This window comes from Gopherus flavomarginatus, chromosome 1 (genome assembly GCF_025201925.1).
Source record: "Gopherus flavomarginatus isolate rGopFla2 chromosome 1, rGopFla2.mat.asm, whole genome shotgun sequence".
Lineage (NCBI taxonomy): Eukaryota > Metazoa > Chordata > Testudines > Testudinidae > Gopherus > Gopherus flavomarginatus.
This window is the reverse complement of record NC_066617.1, coordinates 76,944,324-76,960,170: the sequence shown is the minus strand read 5'-3', so window position 1 is coordinate 76,960,170 and position 15,847 is coordinate 76,944,324. Positions and strand designations below refer to the sequence as shown.

The 15,847-nt window shown below is 40.6% G+C and overlaps 1 protein-coding gene across 2 annotated transcripts in view; it reads left to right on the top strand.

The window, feature by feature from the left end:
• Positions 1-15,847, top strand: part of PAWR (pro-apoptotic WT1 regulator) — a 164,272-nt gene that overhangs the window by 108,793 nt on the left and 39,632 nt on the right. For both annotated transcript variants that reach the window (XM_050935795.1, XM_050935802.1), the window contains exon 4: positions 15,393-15,427. In XM_050935795.1, the coding sequence (XP_050791752.1) occupies positions 15,393-15,427 (35 nt within the window). The remainder of the gene's footprint in view (positions 1-15,392; positions 15,428-15,847) is intronic.

Genomic DNA, 15,847 nt, shown 5'->3' with positions numbered 1-15,847 from the left:
GGAAAACTGATAGCCATATCATCCCTGCAATCTTCTGTAGATGCAGTCAAGAGAGCTTCACAAGCCAAGGCTATAGCTATAGGGGTTATACACAACATTGTGGATTCACTCTTTGGGGTTCCCTTGAAGTACAAGCGAAGATGGTATATTTGTCCTTTTAAGGTAGGAATATTTTCAGTGACAGAACAGACAAGTCCTTACTTTTCGAAGAACTCAAGGGCAACACTGCTCACTGGGGATCTGCACCCTGGCACCAAAGTGGAAACACCACAAAACTGTCCTGTAGACCTCATACAATGCCCTAACACATTTTTTCCATTAAAGAGCATATGAACCTCCTTGAAAGAGAGACAAGCTGCATCATGCTAAACAGAATACTCTTCCTTCATCTTTCTGTTCTCAACCATCAGTCATGAAATAGTTTTGATAGCAGCTCCAGAGCTGTGAACAAACCCAGATGCCACTTCCACCAAACAAGTCTCCATTGCCTCAGTTTGGAGATTGCCTAGCTTTTCAGGCCATGACAAAAGACAGATGGGTCCTCAGTATAGTACAATCAGGTTATACCATCAAGTTCTCATCCCTCAAGCATCTAGGAGAGGATGCTTGTTTAAGAGGTAGATGTCCTCCTTCTTCAAGGAGCCATAGGGCTAGTTCTTCTTCAACTCTGAGGGAAAAGGTTCTACTCAAAACGCTTCCTCATACCAAAGAAGAAAGGAGGATGGATGCCAATCTTAGACTCAGGCAACTCAATATCTTCATCTGCAAATGGAGATTCAGAATGGTTATTTTGGCATCAGTTATCCCCTAATTGATCAGAGAGGTCTGGTTCACAGCTCTCAGTAAGAAGGATGCCGACTTCCATATAGCAATTCACTTCTCTCTCAGAAGTTTACTATTGAAAATGACCGCTTCCAGTAAAAAGTGTTTCTTTTAGCAACTGCCAAAGGTATTGACCAAAGTTCTCTCAGTTCTGACAGCTCATTTCGAATGCCATGGGTTATCAGTTTCCCCCTGGCTAGTTGATGGGAGAATCCTACCAAGAAACATTAACAACCACAGACTTGACCAGCTTCCAACAGTCACTAGGATAAACACAAAGTCCACGTTGTTGCCAACTCTGCCTGTAGGGATGACTGAGGATTCAATCGCTGCCAAGGTGCATCTCCCACAGGATAGGGTATAGACGATAAAAGAACTTACTGTGCAACTGAGTGTGAGGTTCACTCCTGTCTCATCCACCTGGATCACATGACATCCTGCACTTGCATAACCCTTTTATTGAAACTGTCTTTGTTGCCTGCTGGCCTGGCTTCACTCAGTTTAGTCACCCAGCAGAGCAAGTTAGTCTCCCTCCCTCACAAAGTGTGAGTCTCCCTGGTCTAGGGGAGAACAAGGACCATCTGGGAGTATATGGAAGTCCCATTTGCTCCATCCTCACCACATAAAACATTGATTACAGAAGCCTCCATGTTTGGCTTGGGTGCCCATCTGGAAAATCATACAGCACAGGGCTCATGGTTAACATGGGAATACAGAACGCACATAAACCAGCAAGAACTATGAGCAGTCTGAGAAGCATGTAAATAGTTTATCCCTTCAGAAAGTCTCTCCACCTCCAGGGTGATGTCAGACAACGTGTCTAAGGTATTCTGTATCAACTAACAGGAGTGAGATCCACCTCTCTCTGTATAGAAGCTGTAAAACTCTGAACCTGGTGTATCTGTTGACAACCAGTGAGACACACACTTCAGTGGACAGCCTCAGCAAATGCTTCTCCCAGGACTGTGAGTGGGAGCTGCGAGGGAGGCGCCTGTGGGCGGGGGCAGTGTGCGGAGCCTCCCTGGCTGCCCCTTCGCCTAGGAGCCAGAGGGACATGTTGCCATTTCCATGACCTGCCTGAGGTAAGCGCTGTCCAGAACCCGCACCCAAACTTCCTCCCGCTTCCTGAACCCATAATTTCCAATCCCCACCCGAGAATCCGCACTCCTAGCCCAATGCCTGCATCCCCTTCTGAACTCCGCCCCAGCCTGGAGCCCCCTCCCGCACTCTAAACCCCTCATTCCAGAGCCCACACTCCCAGCCAGAGCCCTCAACTCCCTGCTCCAGCCCAGTGAAAATGAGTGAGTGAGCGAGCCAGGGTGGTGGGGAGAGGGAGTGAGAGGGGGCCGGGGCCTCGAGAAAGAGGCAGGGGTGGGGCAAGGGTGTTCGGTTTTCTGCAATTAGAAAGTTGGCAACCCTAATATCTGCCGCAGTGCCTCAAAGTAGTTGGCCAGATATCCAGAGCTTGGGAGTAGTGGGCATATTACTTTTGCTATTTGCATATTTATTAAGAGGTGTGTGTGTGTGTGTATAAAACTTCCGTGTATTTGTTTGTATCTTTCCCCACCCCATTCCCCCGAGAAATCTCATAACTTTCGTCTTAGACTGTATCCTCTTCATGGAAAGGACTATGTTTTCATGTGTTTTGTGCATGTCAAGTACAATGGAGTCTTGATCCTCATAGGGACTTCTGAGGTCTACAATATGTAAATATTAACAATTGAGTGTTAATCCCAGGGATAAAAGAATGTTTGTTTGGTTTGTGTGTGTGTGTGTGTGTGTGTGTGTGTGTGTGTGTGGTCTAATCTTTGCCTATCCTGTTAGCCATGTTAACCAAAAAAAGCATACATTACATAATACTCTTTTAAATGGTCTTTGTTCCAGCCTTGATCGTGTGCAAATCAAGGAAGATCAAAATGTGAAATTTTTTTGTCGAGCTATTTAATTACAATAGATCAGCTTTTATTTTTCTTTGATTTTTAGCAGATTCTTGTTTAAATTTATTTTAGTTGAGTAATAAGAATGGATGAGGTAATCATCACCCAACAGTTACCCAATTAAAAAATACTTTTTTAGAACAGCTACTTATAAGTGAGATATTACTCAATGAATAAAGATTCTCCATATTTTGAAATAATATCTAGAGAATTCTTAACAGAAAAAATATTTAACAGAGTAATTTTGGAAATCTGAATATAAAATCTTATGGGGAGTTTATTACTGGGGGTGGGGTTCCTCTGCCTGGAAATTGTACAGTTACAGTGGCATAGATGGAGCAATGGGAATGTGATAAAACAGCATACATACCAATACTCACAGCTTCAGGGGAATATGGTGTGAACAGGAGACAGGATGGAAGCTGCAAGTATAGCTTGCAATTTGTGAAAGCTTTACTGTGTAAAACAACTTCCGTGTTATTTTTGTGTGAAAATTCCCTCCAGCAATGTTCATATGGTTGGGCTGGGGGTTGGAATCAACTGTAGGTGAGGTTTCAATGACACTATAAATCCTAAGGATCAGTTCTCTCAAGGAGATGGGGAGTGGGGGGGTGGTCGGGGAAGTAGAGGGAATACTTCTTTGGCCTCTCACTATTCCCATAGCTATTTGTTCTGGGTTTCTGGAGCATACACTCTGCATCCTCTTTCTCTGCAATTCCCTAAGTTTAAATAAACATTTGGTAGATTTTTGTATTTTGCAGTGCTTAAGTTCTGCAGATTCCATGGACCTCATCACAAAATTTAAGTCCAGCTTATTGCAAGCACATCCAGATTTTCTGTAAACTACATGTGACCCAAGTGAAATAACCAGTAGCTTGAAGGAAAGTTAATCTGAATTGGTTAGATGAGGAAAGTGAAGAAATAGTCTTAAATTACATAAATTGTTAACAGTAACATTTATTGTTGAAAGCTGTCACAGTAAAGTGCAAGAGATGAAAGGCATGCCTTTGAAGTTACTTTTAAGTACACTATTGGTGCAAACATGTTTAACTACAACCTCACTTCTTAAATACGGACTCTATCTCTGAAAATAATATTTTCCTACTATAAAAGTATTACTAATGACTTCATACATTCATCTCTTCTCTCCGCCAGCTTCTTTGCCAGTCCATTTACTTTGTTTGTTTGTTTGTTTGTTTGCTTGCACTCAGACTTTCTCTGACACTCAAACTCTGTCCAGTCAGATTTTCTGCAGGGAGGTCTTCTTGAGACTCTTAGATGAGTTACTTTGTCTTTTCAGCTCTTGAAACAGAGTGCATTGTTTTACCAATTCACACAGTGTTTTAAATATTAATATAATCAAAACAAAGTTCAAAACTTCCAGGTGGGTGCCACAATAAAAGGCTATAAATATAAACTAGAGGTACATTGTACTATTCTTATCTATTAAGCATGGGTACTATGTACTGTGAAGACAAGACACAGATGAAGTCATTGTCCTTCCCCAAAGATTTTGCAGTCTCAAAGGAGTTTTCAGTTTGTCACAATCATTTGTATTTCATTTCCTTTCCCCCTTCTTTTTAATTTCCTCAGGCAAGAAACCAATGTTTTGCTTAAACTAATAATATGTCTTGGAAAAGTTGTGCAAGGCCCATTTTGTCTTAACAGATACATAATGCAGTTTATTATAAAAGTGCATCGATTTGTATCTTCCAGTTGTCTTTTGGATAACTAATGCATATTCTAATCTTTCAAAATAGAAGACAGCCCAAAAACACAGTTCTTGGCATCATAGTTCTGTTCTGCTGCTTGCACTGAGAACCAAAATAATACTTTAAAATGTGTGTTTGTTATAAAAATGCCAAAATAACATAAGCCAAACTTTACCAAGTCTGCAAGACAACTTTGCTGATCAGAATGCTAATTTATGGGGAGGTTACTATGTTTATCTGTTGTTTATAAATTCTATCTCTGTGTTTGATAGCTTTTTAAAACACAGCAGAATGCTCTGTTAATTGCTTTTCCAGTGTTGAAATACTTGCCATTTGCAGCAAACATATAGCTAGCTTGACATTCTTGTGTTCCTGATTATTTCCCTTTTCCTATCTTTGCCTTCCTCCAAAACTAATGATCTTAATAACACTGCCAAATTTTCCAACCACTATACACAACTCCGAATATGATGAACAGCTCTGCAAATAGACTTCAGAAAAACTGAAGAACCACTTACTGCACCTCCCATACAGCAGAAGGGACTGCCACAGACAAGAAATCATCGCGTGTTCCCACACAGTGAAAGAAAAAAAAAATCAGAAAAGTTACCTGGAAATCATGTAAGAAATCCAGAACAACTATTAAAAGAAACCTGACGACAGCCGTCCAACATGAAAACAACAAGTTGAGCCAACTACGCACAGAACACCACTGGGAGAAACCATGGAACCAGTACCTACAACCTGAACATTACACAACACCCAAATATCAATTTATCTAGACCAGTGTTTCCCAAACTTGGGACGCCACTTCTTTAGGGAAAGCCCCTGGTGGGCCGGGCCGGTTTGTTTTCCGTCCGCATCCGCAGGTCTGGCCAATTGTGGCTCACACTGGCTGCAGTTCGCTGCTCCAAGCCAATGAGATCTGCTGGAAGTGACGCAGGCCAAGGGATGTGCTGGCCACTGCTTCCAGCAGCTCCCATTGGCCTGGAGCAGCGAACTGCGGCCAGTAGGAGCTGCAATTGGCTGGACCTGCGGACGCGGCCGGTAAACAAACCGGCCTGGCCCACCAGGGGCTTTCCCTAAATAAGTGACGTCCCAAGTTTGGGAAACGCAGATCTAAACCATCCCTGACTGGAGCTGAATTATCTGTAAGGGATTGAACTTCTGCCCCATAACAGAACCATGCTACCATGTGGAGAATTAGAAGAATTCTTCAAAGAATTCTTTCACAACAGTGACACCACCACTCACAATTACCACATCCTCACCACCAGTCATAACAAAAAATAATCATCTGATGGGACATCACAGAGCAGACAAAACCACACTCTTGATCATTACGTTGATTGCATTGGGGGAAAAAATGCCTATGAAATCCTTAACAAAGATCACATCTACTGAGGGGACAGCTATCCAGTCCCTGGTATTTAATGATCAGATAGTGATCAAACCTGCAGACAAAAGGGACACCATCATAACCCTCAACTATGATGATTGTGTTAAGGAGGCCAACTGGCAACTCTCTGACACCACCTAATATAAAGAACTCAAAGAAGACCTCACAGGATAGTTTATCCTAAATTTATAGGTATAATTAAATCCTTTCTCAGACAACTCCAAGAGAAACCCTATAAACTCATGCCCCAGGAACCTACCCCGGATCCTTCTACATGCTTCCAAAGAGATACATGTAGACCCATCGTATCCAGCCATGGCACTCTTACTGAAGTAATTTCGGGACTCATAGAAACCATCCTCAAACAAAAGACCACACAAAGGACCAGCTTCCTCCAGGACACAACCAACTTGCCCCACAAACTCCATGACATGAACAGCCTCCCTCAGAACACCATCTTTGCCAACAGGGTTGAAATTTCTGTGTACACCAACATCTCTCACAATGACAGCATGTCTGCCTGCCTCAAATATTTATAAGAAAATGGATAACCCTCAGATAGCTACCCCAAATACATCATCAAGCTCATCCATTTCTTCCTCACCATAACAATTTTACATTTAACAACAGATACTTTGTCCAAACCATGAGAACAGCCATTGGTACTAGTATGGCTTCCCTATATGCCAACTTTGAAGAATTATTTCTGGACAAGTGCACCAGGAAACCAATGATATACCTGCAATACATGAATGATATTTTCATCTTCTAGACAGATGACTTAAACTCCCTCATGGATTTCCATTTCAACTTCAGCATCCACCACTTGTCCTTTAAACTCTCTCTGGAACACTTCTAGACTAGCATCAACTTTCTGGACACCACAATCAGTTTCATCAATGGAAGCCTATGATCAGCTATATACAAGAGGCCCACAGATCACCACACCTACCTTCATAGGTCCGGTAACCGCCCCAAACACACTAAGAAATCTATTCTGGCACTCAGATACCACAGAATATGCTCTGAGGAGAAAGTCTGGGATATATACCTTAGCACACTTTAAAACTGCCTTCACCAAACAAGGATACTCCATCAGATAAGTAGATTGCATCATGGAATGGGCCAAATACCCCAAGACAACCTGCTTCAATACACAAATAAAACCCTCTCTGACTGCACACCCCTAGTTGTCACCTATCATAGAAGATTAGGGTTGGAAGAGACCTCAGGAGGTCATCTAGTCCAACCCCCTGCTCAAAGCAGGACCAACCCCAACTAAATTATCCCAGTCAGGGCTTTGTCAAACTGGGCCTTAAAAACCTCTAAGGATGGAGATTCTACCACCTTCCTAGGTAACCCATTCCAGTGCTTCACCACCCTCCTAGTGAAATAGTTTTTCATAATATCCAACCTAGACCCACACCCCGACCTCACCTTGAGACCATTGTTCCTTGTTCTGTCATCTGCCATCACTGAGAACAGCCAAGCTCCATCCTCTTTGGAACCCTTTTTCAAATAGTTGAAGGCTGCTATCGAATCCCCCCCAACTCCTTCTCTTCTGCAGACTAAATAAGCCCAATTCCCTCAGCCTCTCCTCATAAGTCATGTGCCCCAGCCCCCTGATAATTTTCATTGCCTTCCGCTGGACTGTCTCCAATTTGTCCACATCTGTTCTGTAGTGGGGGGCCAAAACTGGATGCAGTACTCCAGATGTGGCCTCACCAGTGCTGACTAGAGGGGAATAATCACTTCCCTCAATCTGCTGGCAATGCTCCTACTAATGCAGCCCAGTATGCCATTAGCCTTCTTAGCAACAAGAGCATACTGCTGACTCATATCCAGCTTCTCTTCCACTGTAATCCCCAGGTCCGTTTCTACAGAACTGTCCCCAGCCTCTTGCAGTGCATGGGATTCTTCCATTCTAAGTGCAGGACTCTGCACTTGTCCTTGTTGAACCTCATCAGATTTCTTTTGGCCCAATTCTCCAATTTGTCTAGGTCATGCTGGACCCTATCCGTATCCTCCAGCATATCTACCTCTCCCCTTAGCTTACTGTCATGCACGAACTCGCTGAGGGTACAAGCCATTTCATCATCCAGATCATTAATGAAGTTATTGAACAAAACCGGCTGCAGGACCGACCCCTGGGGCACCCCACTTGATACTGGCTGCAAACTAGACATTGAGACATTGATCACTACTCGTTGAGCACGACGATCTAGCCAGCTTTCTATCCACCTTATAGTCCATTCATCCTGGAACCCATTTGGAGTATCATCAAACAACTGCAATCATACTTGATGGGGCTCTTTCCTGAAACTCCTCTTCTGGCCTTCAAACAACCCCAACCTCTCCAGGCTCATTGTCAGAAGCAAGCTCCCCATAGAGTAAGACGCCAATTCAAAGTGGCAGACCCTGCCAGAACAATAGATGCAGAACTTGAAGATGTATCTTCACTGCTATAATGATCAACACCCTCCCAACACACCTTTCAAGATCCAGACGTCCTACACATGCCTATCACAACATATTGTGTACCTCATCCAGTGCACTAAATGCCCCAGTAACTACTATGTGGGTGAAACCAGACTGTCACCGAACTCGCACAGAAAAATGATAAAAGACAAAAACACCCTCTCACTTGTGGGTGAACACTTTTCACAAACTGATTATTCTGTCTGACCTACCAGTCCTCATCCTTATAGGAAACCTGCACACTTTCAAAAGACGTGCCTGGGAGCTTAAATTCATAATTCTGATGGATGATAAAAATCACGGTCTTAATAAAGACACTGGATTAATAGTTTATTATAGTAATCTGTAACCAACTAACTTCCTTTTTTGTCTATGACTACAGGAGTGTGAACGGGCCACTTGAGCTTGAATGTTCCCTTTGAGTATGTGCTAACTACTTATGCTAAACTATCTGTTCAACCTTGGATTTAACTGTGACACTCTGAAGACAGGTCTACACTTAAAAACACTGCATCAGTGCAGTTGCAGCGTGTAAGTGAAGACACTCCTATGCCAACGGGAGAAGCTCTCCCACTTATGTAGTTAATCCACCTACCCAAGAGGCTGTTGACAGGAGAAGCTCTTCCGTCGACATAGTGCTGTCTATATGGGGGCGGCGGTTAGGTTGGTATATCTACATTACTCAGAGGTGTGGATTTTTCGTATTGCTGAGCGACGTACTTATACCGATCTAGGTCTGTAGTGTTGAGCTGGTCAGAGTCCCTTTCCCAGACCCAAGGAAGAGCTTTGTGTAGCTCAAAAGCTTGTCTCTCTCACCAACAGAAGTTGGTCCAATAAAAGATATTACCTCACCTGCTCGCCTCCCCACATTTTCAAAAGACCTGTCTTACAAGTGGATGTAATTGTGTAGCTCACCAGCTGATTTGCCCACACTAAAGAAGCTGCCTTTGGAAAATTGTCCCCAGGTGTTTGCATTATGTACATGAAGATGGTGATCATCAATGAAATTAAATGATTTTTTGTAAAAGCATTATAAAGTTCCTCTTCTCCATGGAGAACAGTGAAGTTGTATACTGTCTTGCAATATTAAGATAATGTCTAGAGTAATAGATCCGTAGAGGTTATAGGAACTACATTTTAATTTTTTGGTGGCTACTAATTCCTATGTAAATGGTAAACGTTATCTGACATTATTTCAAGATTTTTCAGTAATGTGTGTATACATTATATGCCACCAATTGCAATTACCTGTTGCTTCAGTAAAGACATCTGTGGGAAGATGAGTGGAGAACCGTACGCTATCTGAATTTAGTCAGCCTTTTAGTGCCTCACTTAAGGGGTTCAGAATTATCATGTATAAACATTATACAATATTAGGACACATTAATGTGTTTTTGATGGTAAATGGGATGTTTATGAGCTGGAGACTGGTGTCCTCTATCCAGGGGATAAATATGGCATGCACAGTAGAAATGTTTCCCTCATGACCGGGGAAAGCACTTTTAGAAGTGAGAGCATAACTGCTCTTATGTACTGATTCGGTTCTTTGCCTGTTTTGAGACTGTCACAGGATACTAGTTAGTGTCAGTCATGGTGCTGGATCTTTTAATACCATGGACTGATGTTCTGGGGAGTTAGATTGAGACCACCAAATTCTTTTCACATAAAGTAGCAAACAGCCATCTCTTCACGTGCTATTGATCTGAGCCATATTTTGACTAGTGGTTGAAGGCTGAAAAGTGCTATATCCCATATTCCATTTTCTGACCATCTGGTCTCCCATATATAAATATTTATATAGGCACTCTCTAAATTAAAAAGAAGAGGGGGCAGAATGGCATTCTGTGGAATTGCCAAATATTAGATCCATGTTCACATTGACTCTTCCTTCACTAGACTAATAGAAGTGAAGAATGGAGATCAAGGAGAGGAGAACAAGGAAGGATAGTAATTTTTGAACTCGAAGTGCTGGCAGTGCAGACCTTGGTTCCAGAGGGAGTTGCCTCTTGTATGTGATAGTGAATCTTTACCTTTTGTTACTGTGAGGAAGTGATTAAAAAGATCACATTGTTCTTTAATTAAAAAAAAACTTTATTCAATGAAATATCATTTGGTGATCAAATGTTATTCTGGAGTATGGAGGAAAAGGACTTAGAATGATCCCTACTCCCTGGCACCTGATGATTCCACTGTGCTTGTGAAATCTTCCAATGACCGTTATTGCTGGGTTTATGGCTGCTTGGAGCTACCTAAGTGGAACAAAGCTTGCTAAAATGTATAGAAGAATTGAGCTCTTCAAGTCTTCTCGCTCACTTCAACCTATTTTGAATCTCTTAACTCTTGTTGTTATTGCCCCTGTTGTGTGGTATTATTAGTGATCGAAAAACAAACAATGCAAGAATCATTATAATAATAATAATAATTAATATATATATAAAATAACTCAGTGTAATGATATAACTAGGGCATGAAAAACTAAGATCTTGAGGAAAGTTCAGGGGGAAGGAACTTGGTCATATATTTAGGCGCACAAGCAGTGAGCTGTAATAATAAACTTTGTACAAGTTAGCCCCTTCCTGTGGGATTTCCAGTTAATCCTGTCTTCTGTTTCTCTTGTAGAGTACAAACTGTTTTGTGGCAAATTACTTTCTCTATTCTTGTTTTATTAAATTTTAAGCATGGTGTTGTTGCTTTATAAATAACGCAAATAGTTTAAAGAAGTATGTGATGCTGTTTGGGACAAAAGTTTTTGGTTTTTGTTTTTGTTTTTTTTAGGGGGTTAGGGGCAGGAGCATAGGATGGCTGCATTAACTTATGAGTGGTGAAACTTTATACAACACCATATTGTAATGTAATAAATTGGTACTGTTTCTTGCATCCTTCCACTTTTATAAAGCCATACTCTTCACCACTGTGAGTTCACTGGTAAAGGGCCAGGGGAGGGAGGGAGAATCTAAGTGAATAAATCTTGGTAAACTTAATGTAACAATTTTAAATTCTGTTTCCTTGGCCATCCAGAGCTAGAAGTGACTGTTTCCTCTTTGAAAGCTGTCATCTACTAGTTTTCCAATGGTATAAAAGTCCCACTTCTAGCCATCATGAATTGTAAAATAGCTAACACTTGATGTCAGGTTAAAATAGTTAGCTTGCATCTTTCCATAATGAGATAATAATTTTCTTTATCATCGCTGGCTAATTTACTTTTGTACTCTTATCTATACTTAAGACATTACACCCTTAACACCCAGGATGCGAAGGGCTTCCAGAGACCTTTTACAGGAGCGGAAACTACAATATCTCTTACCTTTCACTTCATTGATGAACTTAGACCTTTAGGTCATTATCATTAATCGATGAGTGTCTTGTTACATTCTTTACTATAATCCGTGATAATGATTGCTCGGCCTCATTAGGCACCTTTTCCCTTGCTTAACTTTTCTTGAAGTGTTTCCTGAATTTTAAACTATTTTTATTTATTGTTGCAACCAGCTTGATCTTTGACCAAAAAAATAATTGATTCCTCTTCTTTTTAGGACATCTCATTTAAATATTTGTAGACTTGCCCTGTCTAACTTCAGCCATATTTTCACTAGAATGAACATGTCCTACCTTTCTGCGTAGATCCCCTCTAAACCTCTGATCTTGAATGGCCACTGGGTATTGACGTGATTATATCCTTGCATATAGTATTTTTGTTTCTTATTATACATAATGTATTTTATCACAGGTACTGTAACAGAAAAAAATGTCCTCTTGACTCTCTGCTTGTCTTTTATTTTCCTTTCTACAATGCCAGAATCGAAAAGTGATAAATTATTTTTTTAATAATAAATAGAAACGGTGAATTCTGCTTTCACTGGAGCTTCACCTACTCACATTTGGGGGGTGGGGAGGGAGGAGGGAAAACCACTCAGAGCCTGAAGAGAAACAGGTTGCTGTAAAACTCTCTGAATGCACACACAACAGTTTGTAAATTTGTTTTTCAACATTTTTAAATGGGTAATCATAGGATACTCGTACTAGTTGGCATAATAAAAAAAAATAAATTGCATGGTCATATTTTGGCCAAGATCCCTCAGCAAGGTATAAGATGTTATATTCATTTCTGCTGTTTCAGTGCACATCTTTCTACCAAAACCCTCCCAAAACCCAATACAATTGGGGAAATGATTCAGGGTAGCTCAGTTTCTGTATTATTACAGAAAATGAGTGCAACATTGAATAGTTATTCAATAAACTATCTATCTTGCTTTAATCCCAGAGCATCTCTGAAGACAGTACAGCAGCACCATTCACTTTTGTCCATGATTTGTTCCTCTATTAAGCCCCGACTGCTCGTGTCCCTGTGTACAATATCCTGCCATTTAGTTGGTGGTCAGCCTCTAGGACAAACTGATCTTGGTTGTGCTTACGTTATTTTCTTTGCCACCATGTCATCTGTTTTTCTTCTGCATTATATATCTATAATTATTTGAATTGGCAGAATATCCTTTCTTCAAGATTAGTACAGCTATTGCTGTTAGCCAGTTGTCTAATAGCTCCTCTTGCTCAGATACCCCCTGATTTTTTCCCCTTGTGCTTTGATAGCACTTGTTCACTGGCTTTTAGCAGTTCAGCTGTTATGTTGTCTATTCCTGCAGCTTTCCCATTTAACTGCTTCACTGCTGATATCCATTCTGCCTGGCAAGCTGCCCTGTTCGTCTTGCATATGTAGAATGCTTGCTTCTGGGTGAAATGCACGGTTCAGCACTTTGTCAAAATGTTCCTTCCAGGTTTCCAGCAACTCTTTGGCATTTGTTGTCCATTCACTGGCAGCCTTCTTCACCACTTGCATCATTGACCTGATTGGGTTTTCACATAATTTCACCTTTTTGTATATTGTTTACACCTTGTTTTCTTGATCCCTTTTCTAGTTCTTGAGCATCTTCTTTCCAAAACCTTCGCTTGTCCAACCTTTGATTTCTCCACTTTACATAATGCTTTTACTGCTTTCACCTTCCCAGCATTCTTAGCTTCTTCACACCTTTCCTGTAATATTCTTGTTTCCTTGTTTGTGCAGCTTTTGTTTGCTTATGCATTCCAGTAACTTCCTTTGCTGTTTTGTATTGCTTCCTTGAATATTTTCCATCCAGCCTGTAGTGAGATTTCTTCATCATCGCAAATTAATAGCCTGAAATGCCTGGCAAGCGCTACCTTATATTCCTCCCTCACAGAGCTATCCTTTAATTTATCAAGATCAAATTTGACTCCAGTTGCACCATCTCTTTCTTTCACTTTAACTTAATCTTAATTTTTCCTGCTAGAAGTTTCATTATTACTTTTCTACTCTGTCTCTGTTGGATGTTAGTCCATAGAAGTGCCATCTGTGCCTTTTAATCATAATGTGGTCAGTCTGGGATTTTTTGTTTGGCCATCCTCCTACATACTGTTGGTTCACAGCACCTTATTCTGTTATTCATTGCAACCTTCTAGGTTTCCCCAAGTTGGCTACACCCTTTCACCACCCAGAGGATGCATCTCTGTGCTAGAGGTATCACAGCTGTGGTTGATGGACCAAAATATCAGTTAAAAATACCCAATTTGAAGTGCTGTTGCTGCAAGAGATACGGTTTCAAGGTCATAAAAAATAAATGTTCTAAGCCAGGGGTAGGCAACCTATGGCACGTGTGCCGAAGACGGCACGCAAGCTGAATTTCAGTGGCACTCACGCTGCTGGGTCTTGGCCACTGGTTGGGGGGCTCTGCATTTTAATTTAATTTTAAATGAAGCTTCTTGAACATTTAAAAAACCTTATTTATTTTACGTACAACAATAGTTTAGTTATATATTATAGACTTATAGAAAGAGACCTTCTAAAAATGTTAAAATGTATTACTGGCACGCGAAACCTTAAATTAGAGTGAATAACTGAAAACTCGACACAACACTTCTGAAAGGTTGCCAACCTCTGTTCTAAGCTGAATGCTATGAACATTAAAGAAAAATAAAACTCCGTTAATTGAAAAAATTAGATAAGTAAACAGAAACTCTGAATCTTGGGACTGCTTGAGATGTAGAAAGCTGTTATATTGGCACGTTCTAAATTTAACTGTAACACTAAAGAAAAACGGGCCTAGGCAGCATTGTAGACACTTAGTAAAAACCTGCATCCATTGTATAGCAGTGGTGGAAAAAAGCAAACATGTTCATGGCTTGTATTAAGAAAAGTAGATTTTTTTTTTAAGTAAAATAAAACCATGAACCAGTGATGAGCACAAAGCTGATTCTGTCAAGTTCGAAGCTCAAACATACATTTTGCAACATTTGAACTACTGTCTAGAAATATGTAAAGATAATCTTGCAAACATGAACTGAATGCAAATGAACATAGTACTGTCTTACTGAGTCTGCAGACAGAATACTTCAGCATTGCTGCTCAGCGGTTACAAAATGAAATTAAAATGCTGATCAGTTTTACTTTTGTCGTTCAGCAGTGACCCTAAAGAATCCTAGCAGTTTCACTCAGCTGTCCTTTGACAAACCTAGGAGCAACAGTAGAAACGGACATTGGAGTTTTGATAAGGAAGGGTAGAATAATGGAGAGATATCTACCTACCCATTCTGGAAGGGTCTTCAAATTTATATGATTTCTGCTAACCAAAGGCTGAAATGAAAAACTTCCAGTTGGGATCTAGAAAGAGTTTCCTTGTAGAAATCTCAGACCCTGCCCCTTAACATCTGAGTGGGGCAGGGCTCTGGATTTTGCAGCACATGGATGAGGCATTCTGATTTCTCATCAGAATTTTGGCTCTATCTTTGCTGTGGGGCCCTTTCTTCTTCTTCCCACCCCACCCTATAGTTACTATCTGCTACTTTTGCACTAGTAGATCATAGACAGGATAATATAAAAGCTAAATGATTATCTTGATCTGAAATTGCAATTCTAATTTTTAATTATTTGTAAATTGCTTGTATACAAGATGATTGAGTGTTCATAAAAGCATTACTGTATTTAATGAAAAGCATGAAATTATATTTTCCTTTTGTTCTTTCAATTCCTTGTAGGAATCCTCTAGGACAGTTTCAAGCAGATGTAAAAGGTAAGGGACTTAGTTTTTAAAAATGCTTCAATATTCTTTGCATATTGTGAACCTGTCTAAAGTGAAATGAAGTTGATTAAACATTTGGAATATTTGTCAACAGTAGGGCCTTCCTCCCTCTGCTTGATACCATGACTTGATTATTGGGCCAGTATTTAATCACAGAACCTGAGTAAGAGACGTAACAATCTCTTAATAGTTTTTATTATTTTGCCATTTTTTAACCAACTAAGTCAGCATTTTGTCTGATTTTACTGGAGTTGACGCTCTCCATAGCATTCTCCACCAAACCAGGTAAGTTGGCTTTTGGCTGAAGTGTAACATAGGAGCCACCTGTTTGTCTTAATCTTGTATGTGAAGTCACTCCGCTTGTTTGTGAGACAGTTGTCCTTGGGATGATTTGGTACTGTCCTATTCACC